We start from the raw sequence: 24,781 nt of genomic DNA on the forward strand, positions 1-24,781 counted from the left end.
GCCTTTTAGCGCCATATGTGGCTCGAGTGCAGAGGACGTTGTTTTACACAATCGTCATAAAATGCATTCTCGTTAGCAGAAACTCGAATACAGCGTGTAAGCGAAACGCTCGAGAGGAATGAATGGTTCACTAGCAGAAACTTACTATGATTGCAACGATCGACGTGAAGCACCGAGGAAAATCTCATGTGCCTGTCTTTAACACTCAAGTACCATCCAAGATAGACAGCAATCAAAAACACGTACACAGTAAAACTAGGTCGGGTAAAAATGTTGCTTCAGTGAGATGAATTGACCAGCAGAGAAACACAATGTCTAGAACTATTTCATTATGTTAACTGATAATGTGATGCTACATAAAACCATTGCGTTCTGCCAATTAGACTTTCATGTTTATGCAAAAGATTAACATGAAAATTAAAACACACTATTCCAAGCGTACATAGGCATTATTCTGTCCCTTTCATTCGACTTTAACTGCTGGACGTCAAAGAGTCACATTGTAACAATATGCCGAGCGGAATGTGGATCTTAAACCGAACTCTAAGACTCGCTTCGAACGGTCGAGAAAACCGTTCGCAATAACAATTTCGCCCAAATGACAAAAACAAAATTCAATTCAATTTGTTCCCTGCGTGCCCCGCCCGGGTCCTGGATCCACGCCTCATCTGACGAGCTCGATTTTCTGCCCGTCGCTCCGAGGGGCAATCACGTCACTGCCATCGTTTCGGATTCGGTCCGGCCCGATGAAACCGGATTTTGATGTATCCATCAAATTCATTATCCATTAGTGAACGGGCTTCGGAGGGAGGGAGGGGGGGGGGGGAGAGAAAGGGGACCGAAAGTTCATCGGCCATCATGCTGACTCGGCGCCCGGCGAGTCGCTGTCATGTTCCGGAAGACGTAGGAAACGCAAGAATTCAATTACGCAGTACCAGCACGCGTTCTACGTGGCACTGGTTTTGGCGGAAGGAAGTACTTAAATTTAACGCACATTTCACCGCAAACCAACTGTCAAACTGATGGGAAGGGGATGGGCTCGATATGGAACGTCGGACGGTAACGTAATTTTTATTTCAGCAGCAAGGAGTAGACAAGTTTTTCAATAGAAAGGTGGTTAATCAATTTTAAATTTACAAGAAAACAACAAAATAAAGTGGATCCTCTCAAAACCCAAAGTTGGACGCTGTACAGTGCAAGATTTTTTTTTTCTATAAGCCTCGACAACATAATCCCACTCATGTCAATGATAAATAGAAACTCTCAGGTAAGGTGTTTTTCCACGTAAAATGTGACCTTGAGCGGGAGGCGTTCGTGCGGTGAAACAGTAACACAAATAATAATTAAGATAATGAACTTCGTGCCGTTGCAGCCGTAAACTGCATTTGCATCCAACTGCGGCAATGAATCAGGCCGGCGAAAGGTTTTTGCACCCGGTGCCCGGATGGCACTTTCTTCCGGATGGGGATGGCCAGCCAGTCGCCGGAGCCGACCATTAGCAGCTTGTTGATTGAACCGGCGCAATGCTGCTACAGTAAATATGCCATGCAAATGCGCCACCGTCCGTCGACCAAACCGAGAGTCAAGCAGTTCCGCGGTGCAATCTGCTTGCATTCCACCGTCATGCTGTGGCCGCTGGACATTCTTCCACCACACTTTTCAGTCTATTTTTCAACCGGTAGTTTCGAGTTGCGGTACAAAAAAATACACAAACACACATACCAAACAGGAAGCAGGTAATGATTGCGGTAAAGTAGTAGCGAAACACTTCCACGTTCGCCCGAACAGTGCAGCTTCGTAGTGGATCCGTGCCGGAAAAGGCCATCACCACTGAGTTCCGCTCATCGAACGGGCCCACGCCCGCCCGGAACTGCATTAAAAAAAAGCCCCCTCTACGCCCCCTCCTCTCGTGCACGAAAGCACAACACGACAGATATTTGTTTTTAATATAAATGTAAATTTATTTTGCTGCTTCACTTCCGGTAAGCTTCCGGGAGCGCCTAGGATCGACACTGGGCACCGGTTCCGTGGGCGTCGTTGTTTGTGTTGCTGTGCTGATGTATTCGAGCTGTGGCTTTCTCGGAAAGGTGCCGTTCCTTCCTGCACTTTTCGCTTCGGCACGAGGAAATAACGTGCCACGTGGCCCCTTCGGGGGGTGGTGTTCCGTGACGGGCAAAATATGAACATCACACCTAGAGCGAAAGGCGGAAAGAAATGTAGTGCCTTCCGGCTCAGCAAGACACTGCCTTGCTGGCAAGAAAGCAAGCAAGCAACCCGATGCACAAAGGTGAGACATGCCACGTGACTTTGAGCAACTGCACCAACGTTTGCTTCCTCTCTGATGGACTCGCGAGGGAAGAAAACACACACAAAACTACTTCACCATCATCATCACCCACTGCGAGTGAGCAGCGTCGTGTTCGTTTCCTTTCCGAACCGAAAAACCCAATCAACTGACAACGACGCCAGCCAAGTGCAACTCAAGCGCTCTGTACGGGAAAGGTAACCGGGCGAAAGCCCGGTGGCAAAAGATTGTCCCCGTCAAAGCGAGGAAACTGTACGAAACGATTTGTTCTGGCAGGCGGTTGAAAGGAAAACCCACCGTCACTGGACTGAAGGAAAAAGAAAAAACCTCCGAAGTTTCGGGAAAAAGTTCACACCACACAAACCACCGCCACCGCCATCACTAGAGCACATAATTAACTGTCAACCGGTAACGTTATTTACTTCCGTGAGGGACATGTTCAGTGCATCTCTTCCATCCGAAAATATAAGGCATTTGTTCTAGTGAGCTCGCACAATTTAACGTGTCTTGGGAGCTGTTTTCCTACCCAAAGGGTGCCTCTGAGTGGACTTTACATCGTTCGTAGTAATGGAGAAACCAACCCGATAGCACAAAAGTGCCATTACAACCGTGTTTCCTTTACTTCAGCTGTCAGCCAAGGTATGATGTAAAAGGTTGACCAATTTTGCGGTAAGCGTACACATTTCGACGACAAATGGCGCCCCAACTCCATTTCGGTCCACAATCAATCATGATCATTGCAGCAACGATATTAACTCACTCAAGGCACGTAGGTTTGTAAAACATTTCTCCTGGAAACACATTTTCCACAAACAGACAGGAAAATGAAATAATATGTTTTACAATTGTTTATGCGGTTTCAAAAATAAGTTGCACATTGCTTCAAACTAAACTCTGACGAATTAATGAGATTTTTCCAAACGGCAACCAGCAGTTTCTTTTTTCCGGGAAATTTACCCAACCATTACATTTCTCAGTTCAACGGCGTATCAACCGACGGCATATCAACGCGGCGAGTGTAACTAAATTAATTAACTAATAAATTCCGGGCGTAAATGAAATATTTACAGAGCCACTATCGTGCATCCAGATGCACACCAGCCGTCCTAATGCAAACTTCATCTAGGCTGCCTCGAGCGGCTGCACGCATCAACGCACGAGCACGTCATAAACCCATTGAAAGGCTCCGTTTTTGCCCGTACCTGGGCACACACATAGAGCATAAATGAGTAAAATTCATCACCCTGACATTCGCGCGGCAGACAATAAGCATCGTTGCGCTCTCCGCTCGAGAGGGAAATTGATTTATTTAGTCAAAAATTGAAATCTTTCCACGGCCATGCGACGCCTACCACATACACACATACACAAGAACACGCACCGCTACACATGAAATAGAACTTCGGGGCGAATAAAAACCGAAACCTCAAAATCCTAATCATAATAATTTATGCACCCGGAGCACGGGGTGACACAACAGAGCGACAGAGGGAAACAAAGAGCGGTGGTGGGGCAAGGAGGAGGCTGAGATAGATGTTGCCACATTTCACTGCATGTTGCATACGATCGTATGACCGGGAACGACCCGAGCGCCGCAGGACGATCGACGAATCCAATTTGATTCGGTTGAAGTACGAAGTGGGAGGGTGGTTTTGGAAAACTTTCTACCACCGACCGCACAAAACCCTCACAACCTAGGTGGAACAAAGGGTGGAGGGGAGGCATGGTGCTGGTGTTGGTTCCCATTTTCTCTAGGCCGCTGGGCCAGATTTGCGTTGGGACCGGCAAGGGCATTTGTATGCATACGGATGAAAAGTTTTATTATTTCACATGAAGTTAGAATAAATATAAAATGTGACCCCGCATGTCCCAAGCAAGGGCAGGCGACAACGCGCGGTTGGAAAGGGGAGCAAAGGGGTGTGTGTGTGTGTCGGATAAAAAAATACCCTAAAAGAAACAGCCCTGCCCATTTTGACCTGTGTTGTCTGCTCGAGCTCGAGCGATTCATGCGACGCAGGAGAAGAGATCCTTGCCCCAAGATATAACTCGATGCGCTCGAGGAATGCGCAGGAAGGGCGAAAGGGCATAGTTTTTACTCGCAAACACAGTTTGATGCTGCTCCACCGAAAAGAATAACGGATATGCCGAACGCAACAACGTGCCACCGGTCACTGGATGGCAACCTTTCGTCCGGGAAAGCCACAGAGAACACGCCACGTCATGGCGTTCCAGCAGGCATTACGGAGATTGCGGTAGGTTTCGGCTGGAAGCAAAGAGTGAGAAATAAAGCATAACTGCATTTTTAACTTTTATGCTACCCGGGACCCTCGACGACCCTCAGCTACACACACAAACACACACCACCATATGCACAGCTCGGAAGCTAGTTATGAACGTAGGATGTGTGTTCACCCAGGATAACCCTTTATTCTTTAAACTGCTTTCCTCTTTCCAATGAAATCGAGGTCGACGGGAGTCGAGAGTCGGGTGGTTGGAGCAAACATAAAACGAAAATTTAATAGGGCCTACACACAAGCTGATGAATCGGACAGACATGCACGCATTTTAAATCCCCAACTTCAAGGCGGGCACTATCGGGAAGCAAGCACTGTGTCGGTGTTTTCCTCCTTGCCGGTGAGGACGCCTTAGTCCTTCCACTCAGCACTCGGGCTCGTTCATGTGCGAAGTGCGTTATCGTATCGCCCGAACAAACGGCAGACGCTGAAGACATTCGCCCGAGGAGCGTTATGTGATCCTCCCGGATCCGAGATCAACCGAGGCGAATAGGAAAAGGCATGCTATAAAACGTGGCATCTTCTTCTCGGAGCACACGACTGTTTCTTCTCCGCCCGTAGGCAAAACGGGGGTTGTCAATGATGTGTAGATCCAATGTTAGTGCAACTTTTCTTCCCACCATCCACCACTACTGCTTCCCTCCTTGGACTTATTTCTGCAATCACAGGCTTTGCTCATAAATTCGCCCGAATTAACAGTCCAAGACCTTTGCCATTTATGAATAAAACAAACATGCTCGGCTTCCGCACCGAGATCCTATGACCCTCACATTCGCACGACACCGTCACTTCCCCCTCCCCTCACCACACAGTTTCTCCATCGAACGATAGTAATAAACATGTCAAACATTATCATTCCCCATGCAAACTACTCCCACAAACGCACACTCACCCATATGTTTCGCTCCTTCCCAGAAGGAGAGAGAGAGAGAGAGAGTTTATCCTGGGGCTTTTGGGTGACGGTTTTGTGCATACAAGCCCTGCTTCCCTCCCGCCTGTGCAGCGCCTCCCCAAAGGATACGAAGCTAACTTCGGTTATTTGCACGTTCGAACAAACGCATACAAGACTTTAGAGTCGGAGCTCTGAGAATAAGTGCATCTTGTGCCGGGGGAAGCTTAGCTTAGAGACCGACTTTAAGAAGCGGTACGCACGCCCCCACAGTCGCAACGAATTCGGTTCGGAGCAAACACACACCGACACAGTCGTAAACTCCACCGAGTGGAGCGACATAAAAGTTCCAAATTAAATTAAAGGCTGTGGGCACCTGCCCGGAACCCTTTTTGACCCCAGCCGGCGGACCGGTTTTCCGACGACACAGAGTAGACCTACACACCGAGAGCTCTCGAACGGAGGCTGGGAAACTAGGGCAAGGATTCCTTCCTATGCGGAGGTGGAAGCTTAAGGGTGTGTTTATTTTAAAAGTTATTGGCTACTCATAACACTCCCAGGGGCTGCTGGGATAAGGGCAGCCCGGCGTCGGACATACGAACTCCGCTGCCGGTGGTTTCACAGAATCCATTTCCGTTGTGCGGCGGCATGCGTTGGAGGGTAGGTTGTAATTTCGTTTGCCTTCTCTAGGCCACACCCTGGCCATCGGATTATAGAACCTCGCCCACCCCGTTGCGACCCCGAACATCTGTACAAACTCCCCCGGAAGGCCTGTCGTCCCTGTGTCGTCGTCAGTGGACTCGTGTTGGGAAAATTCGAACGCCTTTGTCGAATGAAAACCGGATTTGGGCGTACGTAACTGAAACGAAAAGTGTACACCTGGGCACACGAAATGTGCAGAAACGGGGGGGACACGGGTTAGGAATTGAAAATTAAACAAAAAAAAAAGGTCCAGGAAAACTCCCAACCCGTCCAGCCGCAGCAACATCGTCACGTCGGGTAGTCGTGCGTAGTGCCGATGAAGATAGGGTTTTTATGATTGACCGGACAACTGTCAATTTACCTTTCCATTATGGCAAGAGGTACCGCCTTCTAACTACCTCTGTTCGCCCGGGACGCCCGGGAAACCCATCGGAAAACCGTCATGCGAACCGCAAAACCTCGATTTAGGTCGATAGAAGTAAAGCGTTCGGTGGTTTCGGCTCGGTATGTCACTGAGCGGCACAAAACACATTTCAATTGCGGTCGAGACGACCATCGGGGTAAGGATGATGATAGTTTTTCTCGCACCTCGTACTATGAGGGTGGAATTGGAGCCTTGCGGTTGGCCGGGGATTATGGAACCAGCCTTGTTCTGCTTTGAACTTTTGCTTCGGTCAAAGATTTTGCCCTGGAAATGTTTCACCTAAGCTGATTAGGAACAACATTTTGCAACGATATCAACAGGAATGGACGGACCAGAGTCTGAAGCAACATGGCCAAGCGTTGACAATGTTTCAAATGATCACCCTCAAACAACGAAAGTTCCTTTTATGCTCAACTATTTCTTATCAATTATCAATCGCCAAACCAGGAAATATAAGTCTACTTCATGTTGCCCAGTTGAAATTGAACCTTTAAGTGTGCTACAATCGTTTTGAGGATATTTTTCATCTTAGAACACACCCTCTTTCCCAACTGCCCGACGGACGGACAACAAAGTTTCGCGTGGAAAATTAATAAAACTTCACCAATAAAATGGCTAATTACACCGAAAGATACTTAAGTAACCCTTCACAATTTTTGTTTTGCACAGACTTGCAAAAGAAAAACTCCCGTTAATTTCCGCACCGTTGTGTTCCGGGAACGACAATTTCACGCCCGGGAAAGCTAACCGAGGTTGAAGTACTTCCCCATTTAGGGAAAGATTTCGTTCCCCTTTTTGTTTCACCTGCCTCTCTGCTGCTCGACCGCGGTGGGACACGTGAAGCGGACCGCTTTTCTCGGAAAAACAAAATGTAGCCAATTTTGGCACGGATCCAACGAAGGGACGAAAGCGAACGCACGGTGTCTTTCCCGAACAATCAACGCGGGAAGGATGAGAAAAAAAAGGGGCCACCGACCATTTGTCCTCATTTTGTACCATTTTAACTTTTATTTCACTGACTGTTGCGCGCATCCTTTGGGAGTCACCCGTTGGACGTCCCCGTTCGCTCGCGCCCTTTCCCCGTCGCCCCGTTCCGACGAACACAATAGCAAAGTTATTAATTTACAAGTAATGAATATTAAAAAGGGATTGCTAATTGCTTTTTCCTATTTCCGCATCGCTCATTTTGCATCGCATTGTGTCCCGACGGCGCGCGTGAGGGTTGTGTTGTTTTCGGTTGAGTTTTATTTTTTCCCATTTTGCCACTTCTACGGTGGAGGAATTCCGCACTAGTTAATCCTTTTGTGGCGAACGGGAGCGTTTCTACGTGGAAGAACACTTGCGTAGGACATCTTTTAACCGTCACGTGCGCGAGCAGGAATTTGTGTTCATCTGCTCGAAACGTGTCTATGGTGGAAGTGAATGGCTGTTCGGAATCTCCCGGGGGTCCCATTTCCCGCCCATAACCATTAAACGCCTCCCGGCGGAGGGTTATAACCCGAACGGAATAACGCAATCAAAAGAATGGATCAAATAATATTTTATCGTTCCTTACAATGCAAAACGCTGGGAATGCGTTAGACCCGATCCTAAACCCCGGGTCAAAGGACGGGCACCCGTGCCACGCCCATTCCCTGGAACCTGGTGTACGGGCGGAATGGAAATAAAAATACATCAAGACTCACCTGAATTGGGCTGCTGATTGCTGTTCGGTCGGGCCGATGGTGCACCGTCACGTGCTTCGACTTCCAGCGCGTACGCGCCCTGCTTCTCACGATCGAACACGACTTTGGTGAATATTTCGCCGCTCTGCAGGTTGATTTCGAAGAAATCTTTACCCTCGTTCCGGGGCGAATCGACGATGTAGTAGTAGACCTGCAATTAAAGCGGGGCGAAATCGATGGAAATACACGAAACAATTAGCATTAATCGCTGCATTTGGAAGACGTCCCCCGGTGCAAGTGCGCTCATCTGCCCCCGGAGGAGCACGCGTAATTACGACGCAGTGCGAGGCCAAAATGCCAGGAAGTGCACCATTTTCGTTCGCTTCCATTCGACGGATCCAATTTAGATTCCCCTCCAAGAGTTGCTGCTCCCAACGTTGGGAGCCGTTCGGCGAAGAAAAAGAAAACACGATCGCACACTGTGCGATAGGGAAATTACTCCAAAAATGTTTCCAGACCCACAGCCTACGGCTTGGGGGAGCACCATATCGCAGCAACTGTTGGCTCCATTCCAATTAGAAAACATCGAACCTTTTTTAATTGAATCCCGCAGTCGTCGACCCTTGGACCGACCTATCGACCCCCAGAAGATCATCTCCATTGGCCCCTTAGGGGCCCGGGCAGTCTCGTTCACAACAAGAAACTCGCGTCGTTCGCTCACAATGGCTGCCTTTCTTACCATCTTCGGTTGGGTTTTCCGACTGATAGCCCGAGGGGAGCAATTACAAATTTTAAATCGACCATTTTCGCATCACGGCCATCATGCGAGACGGCCCTTCAATCATTGCATTCACCGAAGAAGAATTTAATCATCCCACGCGCGGGTGATAACGCGAAGGTAAGTTCATTAGCACCGCGTTGATTGGGAGTCGTTCATCTGTTCGTTCATTTTGCGCCATCATACTTTTTTTTTGTAACAAAAAAACTTGGGTAGCATACAATTAGTAATCGATTTAATTCAAACGCGCAAAATGAAAGGTTGTTTGGTGGTTACGGCTAGATTGCAGATACAAACAGGTGCGATTCCTTCAAGATATGTTCATCAAAATTTAAAAGATCTTGAACTATACAACCTATAAATACATATCTGCTGAATATGGGGAAGCCTTCAAACGTTTTCAATTGTAAAGCTAACAATGACACTGGAGAGCACCATTGAGTAGGAATCGACATTCTTTGCATAACATAAACAACCTAACAATACCACGCGCTGCATTAACATACCATCGATTGTGATCCCGTAATGCCACAAACCGTGATTAGGTCGGAAGCTTTGGCAAACAAACAAACACACACACACGCACAATCCAAAACAAAGTCCATACATCCGGCCGGATGAGCCTTTCCGCTACGGCACGGTGCATGGGGGGTGGGCTCCGCTTTTCACGATAATGGTTCGGGAAATCTTAAACGAATATTGGATCGATCCAATCTCGGACCGGAGGAGCTGGTGCAAACTCCTGACTGCCTGACTGTCCTAATTCCACCACGGCAAACGGATAGCTTGCGGAACCGGGTAGAGAGGGGTTCGAGACGTGAAAAAGCAAACCTTCATCGACGAAGAGATGGAGACTCTGGGGCTGGGATCGGGCAAATCCCCCCCTTTTTTTTTGTTGCAGACGAGCACGACCCCGGAAAGTACCCCAGGGAAAATGAATATTTCATAATTCTTTCGGGGCGGGTGGGTTGGCAAAGTCAGTGACCGGAGGGGGAAAATGGGAAAACAAGTAAAGTGCTCCCGTAAAAAAAAGGAGTGCTTCGAAGTACCTAGCAAGGGTGTAACGTAGGTAGACATGTGGAGCGGTGCGGATAAAGGGTCAGTCCGACAAATCTGGAGCTGGATCCGACAAACTGTCAACTTGCGTTGTACACAGTTCATAAACACGCTTGTCCATCGGATGAACAGTTTCGCAATGGTGCGCGGGTGGAGGTAGAAGTAAAATCACGGAGGAGACTGAATCGAGCGTGCCTTATGGAATGCCTTCCACCGACAGCCGGCCCTTGTTCTCGTAATCCTCCACCCACAAATGTTATGCATTCAAAGAGCGCACCAAAGAACCGACGAGCATTCGATGGTGATTTTCTCGGAAACAGAACCCGATGAAACAACATCTTTCGCTTTGGAACGTGGAAGGGAACCGCCATTCAGTCGTCCGCCTGCGAGTACTCCGATTCGGAATCTAAGATTAAATAATCAAATGGGAAGTTATTTGCGATGAAAATCGTTACCCAGCCCGCACTTCCATAGCTTTTCTCCTTCCCGGTCGTACATTGATTCTGTCTCGGGGAGCGGCAACCCGAACGCCAACCCGTTTAGTGCGGAACTTGATTCCACAGTGGCGTAAAATCGGCCAGAGACTGGATACAAACCCGCAACATTTTCATTCACCATGTTTCGTTCCGTCTCTCAACAACGGGAATGAAACGAAAAAAACGAAACGTCTCCCAATAGTGTGGTGTGCCCTATTCAGATTCTCGGTCCGCTTCTGCACAACCCGCTTGATTTGAGATAGTTGGGGCATAAATTTAACAACAAATACTCGGAACGGATTTTGTTATCCGCAATTCTCCGCATTGAGCACCGTTTCATTTTTATGCACAATTGTTTTCGAGGGCGCCCTTGAAAAATACATTGCAGCGAGCATCGCTTGCAGAGGGACGTGATCGAATTATTTTCACCCCGGCCCGAAAAGCGACCGTCAAGGGTTTCTCGCCCATTCGGGTTCCGAGAATTCTGGTTAGTTGCCGCGCTTTCCTCTCCCGCCAACGACTCGTACTCACCTGATTGTTGGGGAAGGTGCCGTCCTTATCGATTGCGTTCACCTGTGTCACCTTGGTGCCGATCGGTTCGCCCTCGAGGACGGTTTCCTGTTCACGTTCGGTAAACAGTGGTATTTCGTCGTTTACATCCTCTAATTGTATGTAAACAGTCGCCTCCGATGCAAGCTGCTGGGCACCGTTGTTCTGTGGATGGTTTCAACGATCATTTCATCGGCGGGAGCGAAAGGTGGTTGGGTGACGCAGGAACGGCAGGGCGGCCGGGCGGGCGTGGTGTTGGTATTCCCGCGACGATGTTGAATGTTGAATGATGATGTTTTATGTTTTTGCATCCATCCCGGGGTGTGCATGGGGGGGAAGAAAAGACAACAGGCAAAGAAAAAAAGAAGAAGAGAAATGTCAGTCAGTCAGCCGGAAAGCGACATGCAAATGGTGGATGTACGGAAAATGAGCATTAATTTGATGATGTTCGACATAAATTTTAAATTTTATGGAGTCTCCTTCAAGCGCGCGCTGTTTGCTTTGTTGCACGGAACGTCCCCCGTTTCGGAATGAGCGTGGGAGAGGGGAGAGTTTACTCGGTCGGCGACCAAAATACACAGACCACAAGCAGCCACACGGAGACCCAGAGACGAGCGTAGCACCGGTAAGACCCGAAGGTATGTAAATTTTTGGCGCAACCCCGTGTTTGTGATGCGAATAATAAGGCAACGCTTATGATCATTTTCATACGGCGCCAGTGCGACTCATTCGTGATTGCGTGGAAGCGAAAGACAATTCTGAGTGATTCCTGGAAAATGATGGCAATTCTATTCGCTCTTTTCATGCTGTTGTTGGTCGTCCGTATGGCCGACGATTTTCGACGTGAAATTCTGAAGCAGTTAAACCGCTATTACGCTAGCAATATTATTTTATGAGCTCACCAACGTGCATGTGTGCATAGCAAAACAGTTTCTTGCATGATTTGGAAGATGCTCCTTTACTTTCTTTTATTTTATCTCGACGGTATGATCATGTTTTTAACCGCCATTTCCTTGTTTTGTTTTTAAATTATTTATTCTGTATTTATTTTTTTAAAAACCAAACGCATGTACTTCACAACCATTATGAAACTATGCTAGGTACACCATGAATATGTTGACAAATCTCTGGCAGTTGTTATTCACTTGTTTTCTTTTTCTACTTTTTAATTTTTCCTGGTTTTTGCCGTAACTTAGAAGAACATTTCCATGAGGCGAAACCCTTGACAACCACGCGAAAAGCTTGCGCACATAACGAACAATTTGAGCAGTTTATTTGCATTAACGTTTGAAGTTAAAATGGCTGTGAAATAAGGATAATTGAAAATTGTAAAACTCTATACGCTTCTTATTGAAAAATACACGCAACGTAATAGTTAAAAATAATTTACATACATCGAATCAAAATGGAGGCGCCCGGTTGTTTTTAAAACTCGATCAAGACAATTCGTTGTCTCTGATTCAACTGCTACATTGATCACTAAATATATGGTTCGTTCTCTTTCAATCAGCTTCTGTTGATAAAAACAGATACACAGCAGCAAATTGCCTTAATCATGCAAAGAAACAAACCGATTCCCGGTGGAAAAATTTAAAACTGAATAACGGTAGAGAATATAATTATATTATCCTTGTTAATTGATGCATCTCTCTCCTTTAGTGGGACACATTCTATTTTCTCTATGTTGATTGCTAACCTTACTTTTAACATAGAAGATGTGTCCACTAGTATCGTGAATGTTGCTATAACAAATGCAAGAGGTGTGATGTGCTTAGACTCATATTAATACAAACTGGTACAGTTTAACAATCAACTTTCATTTTATACAATTCAAATATTTATCTCGACACCCAACGTGTAATCATAGCGTCCTACAAACAACCGGATATTTTCGTGTGCCGTAGGTAAATAATGGAAGGTTGAAGATCTTGAAGCTGCTCAAATTGGTTCCGGCCACGGGCAAGCCACCGCACCAGACCGCACGTCTAGACGGCAGATCGTAAGAAATTCAACGCAGCCCACATCGTTCCCAAGACGCTCGGGGCGTGTTTATACTCCCATGCTGCATTACGCTCCTTCTCGCCTTCATACACGCTCCAGTGCATAATCACAGATGACCGAGTTCTGACGAAGGCGTAATCTATCATCGAACTACTCGACCGTCTCTCCCTGCGCTCATTGTCCCCTCCAGCGTCCTAGAAAAGCCCTTCCCAACGCAACGACACCGCCGGCCAGCGATGATGGGGCTCTTGAATTGTCTAGCTTTGTGCAAGAAGAAACTTATCATTGCATTCTCCGTGCAAGGACATCATAAGCATCACCATCATCATCATCATCATCACCATGCTCATCATGCAGACAAATGGTAGCAGCAGCGAGTGTCCCGGGAGGGCCAAGCTGCTTTGTTCGCCGGGTGGAGCCACTCGCACAGGTCAAATTTATCGCATAATTTTGTCCTTTATTATAATAAAATATCATTTTGCTAACAAAAATGGCCCAATCATTTTTAATGCCATTATCTGCGCCCGGCTAGCGGTGCTTATTGCTCCCTCCCCCCCTGGCGCGGCACCTTCCGCGTTCGCCCACGGGGAGATTATCTGTCTGGCTTATGATTGAGATTCTTTGAGTGAAACATAAGCCCCATTGTGCGAAAGGCAGCAAAAAGGTGGAGATTACTTAAGGGGAAAAATGCTACACTGCAAGGCAAGTGTGCTATGGTACTTGTTAAAGCGTATTTGAATGAAGGAATGTCTTCTTTAATTTGACAACTTTTTCCCGAAACGATGATAAACCTAGGAAAAATAAATAAAATGTAAATTGTAACTTTCAGATCCCAACCGAAGAACGACTTACAATGCAGCGAATTACGATAATCCACAAGAAAAGGCGCATCTTGATGCAAAATGTAACAGGGACTTGCATTTGCTCTATTATGCAGTGTAATTATTCGTTACACAATTTCCCATCCCTTGTCTACATGCTTCGCAAAAAACGCAGAATGCTTCGACAGGTCCCGAGACCAGGCTCATTAGGATTATTCAGCAAACTGTAACACGTTCCCCAATTAGACTATCGAGCAGCTGACGCAATCCTTCTTATCCTTCCTCCTGCCGACGAGGACGTGCTGTAAGTAACGACTCTCCGGTACGGTGGAAGCTCCATAAAAACGCTGGTTCCTTCCAACGATCCTCCCTCCCCCTCCCTCATTCCGCCCCATCGTATAATGATGGAGCGTAAATTTTATTTTAAATTTCCTCCTATTGTTCGGGCCACTTGGAGCACACGGTACGAGATTTCAGCATTTTAGTCACCCCAATGGGGCTACAAAATTAACACTCTCTCATACTGTGAAGACAGCTTCAAAAGGATTCATATCTACCCTGTCCTCCTGGGAGCCGTGCGCAACACCGGCGCACGGTGCTCGATACCAGCCATTTCCGGAAAGTTTCCATAGCGTTATCACCGCCAACGTCACTATCATCGCCAACGAAAGTGAACCGAAGAGAGCATCACCCACACACACACAGTCTCTCTCTCTCACTTCCTGTTCTGATATTCCTTTTTTTTCTCTCTCACCCAATCTCTCTCTCTCTCTCTCTCTCTCTATACCAGTACTTCAGCACTCTTTCGAGCTATAGTTTTCCATTTTCCCAGCACCAGCTACGGAGATAAATAGATTATAGCTTCCGGAATATCTATGTCGCCCGATTTCGTATTAATTTATGAAAATGTAATTTATATGCAAATTTCCGACTCGCAGTCGTGACAAACGTGCATTCAATGGATTATTATTAGATTGCATTAGTGAAAGGTGCCTCTGATACGACTGCTGCGTGGCCGAGGCCAGCTTTCTCCGGCGCACCGGCGGAAGTGTGCAACCGAAACACCCGGTTGCATCCCATCCGGTCGTAGTAGGGACGGACGGAGGGGGGAATCACCATCCATCAAGACGTGTGCGTGCCAGGGATGTCTGGGATTTTGAATTCGCTTTCGCCTCTGTATCGGATGAGACTGCAGTTCTCCATTTTTGCTCGGACCAACCCAGGATCCCACGGCAAAACAGGAGTGTCGCAGTTGAGCCCCGGTGGTAATCCACTCGTCAGGTGGAACACTCCGCCTCCGGTGGACTCACCGCCGCTGTCATCATCACCGTACCCACTAATCCCGGCGGAGAGCTAGACCAACCCGTGAACCGATCAGTGATTCGCCCTCGTGGAACGCGATTATTTGCAACACAACAAATCATCGACCGTGGCTCAATGCACCGCTTTAAAGGTATCGGGTAACTCGGGGATTGGCGAAAGAGCAGATCAGAGGCACACCGAATCGTCAGGGTTTCACCTAAACCCCCAACCGGTATTGATACGATGGTTCTCCCAGGGTTTGGGCTAACGAAATCCCGTACTTTCGAAAGGAAGCCCTTTCTCGTGGACCTTTATCCACTGTCGCTACAGTTTGCGCTTTTCGCACGTTAACGGCGAGGGTTCTCCCACAAATAGAGCAATATGTTGACCACCTCGGCATCGGTGCAACAAATAACCGGCAGCTGCTACCGTGTTCTGTTCAAAGCTTACAATGAAAAATTCCACCAGGAATGCAAACTCAGGTGCCTCGGGAAAAGTCATCACCTTCGACCCGTCGGTAGGTTCCGTTGGTTGCCTGAGCTGGTGGAAAAAAAATGCTACTGGTGCCAATATCGTCCGTACGGCGTCGCCGACAAAGTCAAAGGCGGGAGGATGGTAAGATTGCGCACGCAAACCTATCATCCCGTTCGCTTCGCCCGTGGGACCAACAAAGCCACTTTGCCCGAGCACTGATGGAAGGATAAAGTACTTCTCATCATCATAATCGCCACCACCTTCTGGCGCCGGGGATCATCGTCGGTGAGTCGTCTCGTTGGTGCACCAAGAAGGAGCGATGTTGTTCCCGGTTGGGGTTTTTGTGTTTTTTTTTTTTTTCAAGAAACCACCCCTTCTCCTTGCGGAACAACACTGTCATGCGATGGGTTTAGCCAGATCCTTTACTTTCATCGGGCTTTGGTACGGAAAAAGCAGAAGAACCGGTGGGTTGTGTTGCAGTTACAGGAACTGTACGGAGCTGTGTGAGGTAACGTAACCACAGGTGGCCATAATTTGCTGCTTCATTCATCAAAGCATGCATGCAGCAGCAGCAGCAGCCACCCTATCTCATCAACGTCCGGCACTCCTGCAGTGGCTAATGAATCATCATCATTCGCATTCACTCGGGAACGGTGGCGCTTTACCCCTTTGCTGCACTCGCTTCAGCTTGCCTCGAAGCATTCGCCCGCACCCTTAGAGGGTGATGCACCCTTCGGAGCGATGGATGATTCCAATCGTCTATCAAACCAACACATATGGTGAGTATTCATAAATAACTCTTCCAGGAAGAAGCCATCGAAATCGAAACGGCTACCTACGTTCGCTTCAAACTGGTGAAGGATGAAATGAGCTTTTAGGAACGAACCTAACCAGTTGCAACAAAGTTACAAGTTGGCTGTTACAGAGATAATCGGCTATATCCTTGTTTTAGTTGAACGTATTAGTTGTTGAATTTAAAAAAAGCATATACAAAAACTAAAAGAGGAACACAAAGGAATGTAAACAGCAGCGGTGGAAGAAAATTGAATATGGCATTTGACACATTTTATTGAAATAGTAAAAAATGCATCGACATAATTTTCAATTGAAAAACACCACTGACGTAATCGATGGAATATTTGAATCTATTTTTATTTGTGTTTGTAAATATGTCTTGCAAATCCCATTCCCCGCACGTCACGTTACTGTACGACCGTTCAACCCGTCTGATAAATGGACACACTGGGACATGTTAGTGTGTGTATGTGTGTGTGTGTGTGTGTGTGTGTGTGTGTGTGTGTGTGTGTGTGTGTGTGTGTGTGTGTGCTCAGATGGTGGATAAAAATTCATCTTCATCATCCCTTCCTTTCAACCGCGGTGGCGCCACTCGCTGGGGGAAAAATTGGAAAAATAGTTTTTCCTTAACTTCTTACCAGTACCTTTGGTCCGGAATATTTTTGCTGACTCCCGCTGCCCTTCGCCCTTGCCCTCGTGGAACCTCGCCCCTTCCCCGATGGTGGTTCGTTCACTTAGGCGGAGAAAAACGATGTCCTACAACGGATGCTCGTTTGCGGTATTGTTTCAAGCAAGCGCGAACAGACGCTACCCATTGTGTTGTCACTGTGTGAGCGATGTTTCCTTTTTCATTTTTGTTGGCCCTGTTTCAGCCCACATGGCACTTTCATATGTTGAGCATGAGAGAAATATCGTTTTTACTTTTGGTGCTGTTCTAAAAACCCCCCCGACCAGGGAGCTCAATCGCAGTTCGTTTACGATCGTCTGTAGCTATGGAGTTTTTTTTTATTTTTTTTTTATTTTGAGTCATGCAGCAACATTTCACTTTAGCATCATTTCGACGCCCCCCTAGACACAGTTCCGCGCCCTCCCAAATGGCACTTTTATTCGGTTTCATGTTTATCATGTGGGAAACACTTGTGCCGACGAAATATCTCGTCGCACAGAAGCGCGCGGTTCTCCACTTTCCACGACAACATCGCATGGTGGAGTGCGGGCCGACGCCAAGGAAGGAGGAAAGGCACCATTGAAAAGTTTTCACAAACCCGAAAACGAATATGGTACACCCTGAGAGCTGGCGCGTGTACTTTGCGCTGCTAATGGAGCAACTTTTCCCGGGAAACCACAAATCAATTCCGTAAAATTACTCCCAGGCGACATCCCCAACCCCCCACGCCACTCGTTCTGTTAAATAACCGAAACATTGTTGAAAAATAAGAAACACATTCTCGCGCTGTTTCACAAACGGTACCATCGGAAGCAACAAAAAAAAACCCCCCCCCCCCGGGTTCAAGACGAAAGAGGGTACGAATGTAAGGGGCTGCTGCTACAAAAGCATCTCTCGCAAAAATCGAAAGTATTTGTTCACTCCGCCCCCACCCCACTGAAGGGAGAGAGGGGTGGGATAGGAAGAAAGCCACGCATTGCTACACCATTTGCGGCTAATCAAAACTAAATCACAACACACAGCGTGTGGTGGCAAATTAATGGAACGCTTTATTTAATTTATTTTCCAGCGCTTTCGCTTTCCCGCCGGAAGGGATCTGAGGGTCCACTTTTTCCGAAGCACCACCCCATCTCGGTCGCTTTTCACGCACGAACGCACGCAAATAATAAACAGCGTGCGCGCTCCGGCGAGAATCAACGAGCTTCGTGTTATCTCGTTCGTTCGGGGGAAAACCCTGATTCCATGCGAAAAGTCCCAACAGTAGGGGAAAACCGGAAGCGACGCGAGGTGAAGAAATATTTGTCTAATCGCAAACAGATTTGATGCCACATTAATCTTTGTGCCCTTTGGCCGTGGCCTACGGGAAGATTTCTCCGCTTCCGGAGGAAGCTTCGTAACTTCACTCTCCATTCCGGACCGATGGGGGAGCAACATTTGAGGACTGTTCGGCATGGCCTTTCCAGATGGGAGCAACTTTTTTCCAACACCCCTCCACGAGGCATACGCCCCTTGCTGCGAACTCCCTCAATTTCAGCGCAGCCGATATGATTTTATTTTCGCTTGATTGGCTTTTTTTTTACCCCTCCGAACCATTAGTGAACTTTCGCTTGTCCCGTGGGAGGGAGCCGGAATTTTATTTGATTAATTTTTCCCGTTTTTCCGCCCCTGAATGCGGCACACTTTTCAGCACTGTCATGCTTGGCGCCGTACTTTGGGTCTTGAGAAATGTGTTTTATTTTTGTTTTGTGCCAACTTTCAACGACGCGCAACTGCGAAGAACGTGTGAAGGTGGTAGGCAGGGATGATACATAAATCTGCTTCACGCTTGTGAAATCATTAAAATAAATTATGCTCAATAGTGAAACATACATATTTATAGCGCCAAAGTTTCGTAATTAATAATCAATTTATTTCACAAGCGTGCAACGCCACGAAGCAACAGTGTGTCGCTTTGGAGCCGTCCACGCATGGAGTGGCGGTCTATTGTATGGCAGGAGGTTTTGTTTGCTTCGTTGTGTCACTCGACGAAAGGAGGAAGGCATGCAAAATTTGCTAGCGGAACGAAGAAAGAAGCGAACTTTGGAAGAGCTTTCTTATTTATGTTTATCTTTCTAATATTTCAGAAACAGTTCCATCTTTTTTAGCACCTAGTTTGATCGAGAAGGTTTGTGTTTTTGAATGGAAAAAGGATGTTTTATTTTTCCATAAACAATAGTAAAAAGAAAATGTTCACCATTCACTAACCACAGATGAAAACAAAAACCGTTGAAGATACACATAAATACTTTTCCGATTGTTATCACATGAACCAACAGTGAAGGAAGGAAGAACAAAAACACTCACCAGCAAACTTTTCTTTTGGTATTAAAACAAACTAATTATCGCATACCACAAAATAAAAGAGGGGCTACGAAAAGTCGGATACAGACGATAGCTGCTAGTGAAAGAATAACATTTCTTTTGTGCCTCGAACAGCGCCTTCCCGTTATAATAACCTTGAAAATAGCGAATAAACCGGCAGCTGTCGTACCGGAAAGCAAAATAATGATTTGAAGAAGGAAATAGGAAAAAAAATTTTAGCAATCCCCCTGGAAAATCAAGCGTCTGTCTGCAGCTGGAATTCAGGCGAGCGCTTTTCCCTCCCAATAATAGCTCGTTGGCTGAGTGGGCCCAACATATCTGCAGCCCTAATTAAAAGTTTCTGCACAAATCCATAACGCGGCGCGCTACAGATGGAACCGATTCCGTGAAAAAGATCGTATAACTTTTTTTCTTCATCTTTCCGCCACTACTCGTCCTTGTGTCCCCCCGTCCATACCGGTTTCACCCGTGGGCCAAGATTTAGCGATCGGTGGAACGGAACAGTTTGAAGCGCTCGTCCTGGCTCGCGAATTAAACACGTCTTTATTGGAGAAGCTGTTTTCCCTCCACCATTTAGTATTTTTTTCTTCCTTCGAACCACTTGCAATAACTTTTCCGATGCAAGCCATGGATCGCCATGGAAGCAGGAAAGGGAGGGAGCAAGGAAATCTTGACACTATTTCCGCCGCGCGTCAAGTGTGTTTTGGGTGGTTTTGGAGACGCAGGAAGCTGCTCCAACGATCGCACAAACGAGAGCCAAAAAGGAATCTTCTTTTTTTTTGTCAAGTGATCGTTTTTCCATTCGCACTTTCCCTTAAGTTCAGAGTAGATTGCACGTGAGGGTGCACCCGATGTCGGGGAACTATCGGGAACACTTGCCGGTGCAAGCGCCAAGTGAAGTTTCCTTAAGTTGCTAGTTGATTTTACGAATGCCGACCGCTCAAGTGCAACCCTCTTGTGAAACCGGAGAACCAACGAATCCTTTTCGGACGGCTTTCACGGTCAACGCAAACTGCAGGGAGTGGAAAAAGTTTAAAAAAAATACTATCGTTTCCATTGAACAAAGAAATCCGTGATTCTACCCAAAAATATTTTCGAAAGATTGTTAAAAAGTGGAAAAAAGAAAAAACCCTTCCCAATTTTGCGCTCGGAAAAACTCGCAAGAGTAACAGATTTTTTGAAAATGTTCATCGGTAGAATATAGCCAGTTTACTCGGACGATCATAGCACAAACGAAGAATAAAACATGCAGAGAGTCCTCTAGAGCCCTCTGGGTTTAAAAAAACATAAGGCCCCTGAAGGTGCGAGTGTACGAAAGAAAAGCCTGCTAGAAAATATTGACACGCTATCCACTACATACTATACTTTCTTTCGAGTGCGCTATCGGACGATGCTGATTTTCCACCGATAGATTCTCAGATCTAAACAGTATCAAACATACTCACACACACAAAGATGATTATCCACGATCCAATCTGCCATTTCCGCCAGATAAGTTCAGGCGACTCCTCGATACTACAAGGGTTTTCCGGAGAAAAAAAAAATGACCCAGCATTCAAAGACGGTCGATCAACACCATAACGAAAAATTTGAACTAGGCACGTCACCAATCAAGGATGCTCTCCATTTGGCTTTTCCATCCCTTTTGTAGTATCACAAAACTATCTAGATTGTATTAAAAAAAACGAAGAAAAGTTTTGCAGCGATACACAAATAGATTCTTCGCACAAGTTTTCTCTAAAAAAATGTTATTCTGCTTCGCTTAGTCGGATGGATGTCGTCCGATTACGTTAAACCGGACTGTTGACACTTCCTTTAACGCAACGGTGAATTTTTTGCTATCGCGATTTCGAGCAAGAAACCGAAAAAACTATTTATCAATTCGCAGATGACATCGGCCCCGATCGTTGAGAACGTAAACGGTGCGAAGGTGCAGGCGGATTCTAGTTGCAGGCAGCTGAAGTTGAAAGCGTGCGATGAAAGCCAATAAATGAAAAAAGAAATGGCCCTAACACAAGCCAGCTGAATGCTGGAAAAGCGAGCGAGGAAAAATTCTATTACATAAAAATAACGCACAATACCGGCGCAGCTGAATCTCGCATCTTTCAAGTTTTGCGCCATAAGAAAGCATTTTCCTCAGCATTACTGTGAACAAGCTTTCTGATCTCCCGAGGCCGGCTCTCCACGCCTGCCTAAACGCTTCTCGTTCTTCGCCGTCAACCTGGGCGGCAAAAGTTAATTTATTCAAATTCAAAGTTTTGACTTGCCGTTTTTCATCTTCCTGCCGGCAGCATTGGCCAGCAAGCAGTCGCATCGGCGTGAAACTTTTGCCCGCCCATGGCTTCCTACGCCACAGCACTCTCTCTCTTTCTCTCTCGTCCGTAAAGTTGGGCGCGCCGGAACGGATGGCGTGATAACGAGCGTTATCCCTGAACGCACTTCTCATGCTGCTGCCGCTGCCGGTTTTTTTTTTGCGGCTCTGACGCGAGAAATTGGCTGCCATTTTCATTCATAACGCACGGTTTGTTGGAAACTTTTCGGAAACCGGTTCCGTTGAGCCAACGCTCGAGAACGAAAATACTTATCGCGATGGTGATGACGATGATAATGTTAGTGCAATCAATCCCGATGCTGCACGAGTTCGATGTTGAATCGAACCGTCGTCGGATTGGAGTTGTCACCGGTGGGCGGCAACAAAAACGTCTGTGAGTGTAACAAAACGCAACTTATTACTTGTTAACGCATTCTTTCAGTCTCAAGTTCAATTTCATATTGTTGTTACATGAGTAAAAAAAATCTAAATTCATCGATTGCAAAAACCTTCCAATAGGAACAAGATTAAATCAGCATCTTGTTTAATAAACAGTTTAAATAAAAGTGTTATACAAACTTTTTGCAAATCTTAACAATCAAATTCCGACTTGCCAAGCGAGTGATCGAGCTCACATAAACATATCGGATACAAAAGTTATTATAATGACCAGTTGCTAATGGCACCTTGCCAAGGAAACGGTAAACCAGTTACAGTTCCGTGTACACTCTACTACGATTTTCATGAGGTCGTTATCCATACTTCAGCTCATCTTCTACATGATTGCGCAATATCGCTATCGGTCAGCATTCAAAAATAAACCGTCAATTTAGTCGAACATCATATGTAAAGAGGAATGTATGAAATGGGTTCCAATTGCTACTCACCTCAACGCGCACGGTCAGGTTGTACTCTTTGATGGTTTCGAAGTCCAGCGGATGGTTCACTTTGATGTCGGCCCACGTGTCGCCATTGTCGGGCCGTTGCTGAAGGTAGAACGTGTGCAGTTTGTTCGTTTGCGCCGTCGATCCGGGCATCAGCCGATAGAAGACCGTAGGATTTCCTTCGATGCCCGAGCTGCGTTCGTTTGGTTTCAGTTCAACAAATACCGATCCCGAGCCAGTGTCGGGATGTTTTGTTTGTGAGGGAATTAAAACAAAAAGAAACATATGTTAGCAACCATATCGACCGGGCGAGTATGCCTGTCAGTTTGTCTACTTAAAAACTAAATTCTACAATGTTAGGTTATCTCAAAGCTACGAAACAAAAAGCTGATTAAACTGTAGATAATAACACAAACCGTTGGTTACCATGTCGCGCCGGTAAATACCACCAAAGGTGGTTCATGGAAACCGCAAGCAAACAACAAAACATTTCATTCTTGGACCCAGCGCCCCGAAGTCCTCTTTTTAGCGAATCTATTGTCAGATCATGCTCCAATTACGAGCAGTAAGGAAAAATAAAATGCCGTAATGTTTCTAACGACCACGTAAAAATGTTTTTAGTTCTCTGTAGCATATTTTTGCGACAACCAGTGCTGCATAATATCCATTGATGATGTTGACAAAGTAAAACCGAAAAGAAGCCACAACATCTTTTGCTTCGTTTATCCAGAATTCCGCTCCACTGTCTATTATCTTTTCCCACATTCAGCCGGAGCCCCTAGGGCTGGGTCGAAGAATGAAACCCCCGTTGATGCAAGCAACCTTAATGATTTTGTCAAAAAAGAGATCGTCGAATTAAACAGAAAAAAAACACAAATTCACAAAAACAAGACATTTCTAAGCAAAATTGAAAAAGCTTCAGCCAAGGTAATCCGCTGTGTCGCCATTAATTTTTTTTTCTCCATGAATTCAGCCCCTTTTCTCATGGTTCGCCTGGCCAGAGGGTTCTCTTGATTTCGCATAGATTCGAATGACCGGCTTAGCGTTGGCCAGCAGATTTTCGTGGTATTTCGAAACATATCTGCCAGAACACGGAGCTCATGGCTTCAAACACGTGGCGGGGACAGATCGGAATCAAAATAATTGAATCAAAGCTATCTCAAATTGCAAATGCCTTTGTGGCGCAAAACAGATTCAAAATACAAAAACAGTTGGGAGAATAATGAAAAATTTTAATTATATTTTTCGATTTGCTATAATCCACGTTCTATACGTTTATATTTGAAATTAAAACCGAAGATATTTATAACAAAGAACGATTGAAACATGTATCACTAAGAAACTTGATATATCTGGGAAATAAACAATGTTTTATGCGTATACTGGGCTCAATCAATCAATCAATTCACACGAGGTTCTTTCATGAAAATTAATGCAAATAAAACCAAAAATGTGATGATAAACCGTGTACATGCATGCAATCAAACGCGCACCATAATTTCTATTCCCAAACAGTGACAGCCGTTGTTGGAAATCCCTATATGAGAAGCATTTTCGTCTCGTAAATGTGGTGGTTCTATGACGTAAACCCCCTCCTCTTACAGACTCTTTAAGCTATGCTGACCATAAACTAAGAAAAACACATACCATCAGTAACCCTTATTTTCATAGCGATCCTAACCAACGATTCCAACCCATTTCTTGTACAAAAATATATAAAATTCCAAAAAAAGCCTTCGGCCCGCGTAAGGACAAAGCAACAGACAGCGTATTTCGTAAGAACACCGCATGTGATGTGTAAAATGTTAAAGAGACAGCGACAGCGATGAAAAAACAAACTCACAGTACGCACGGTAAAAATGTTTCCTCCGACGCTCATAAATAATAACCTACGGTTGGAAATGAAAAAAAAGATTTTGAAACGGCAAAGGCCTAAGGAAGGTTGAACAGACAGACAGAATGTAGGAAAAAGAACTTTTCCAAATCTTACCATTCCGGCTCGCCCGCCTACATATGTTGCCATAGATA

The 24,781-nt window shown here is 46.0% G+C and overlaps 1 protein-coding gene across 2 annotated transcripts in view; it reads right to left on the minus strand.

Moving 5' to 3' along the window:
• Window positions 1-24,781, minus strand: part of LOC131289274 (neural-cadherin) — a 180,417-nt gene that overhangs the window by 111,603 nt on the left and 44,033 nt on the right. For both annotated transcript variants that reach the window (XM_058318495.1, XM_058318503.1), the window contains 3 exons: window positions 22,757-22,946; window positions 11,120-11,302; window positions 8,300-8,489 (listed from right to left, as the gene is read on the minus strand). In XM_058318495.1, coding sequence (XP_058174478.1) covers window positions 8,300-8,489; window positions 11,120-11,302; window positions 22,757-22,946 — 563 coding nt within the window. The remainder of the gene's footprint in view (window positions 1-8,299; window positions 8,490-11,119; window positions 11,303-22,756; window positions 22,947-24,781) is intronic.

Source organism: Anopheles ziemanni, chromosome 2, assembly GCF_943734765.1.
Source record: "Anopheles ziemanni chromosome 2, idAnoZiCoDA_A2_x.2, whole genome shotgun sequence".
Lineage (NCBI taxonomy): Eukaryota > Metazoa > Arthropoda > Insecta > Diptera > Culicidae > Anopheles > Anopheles ziemanni.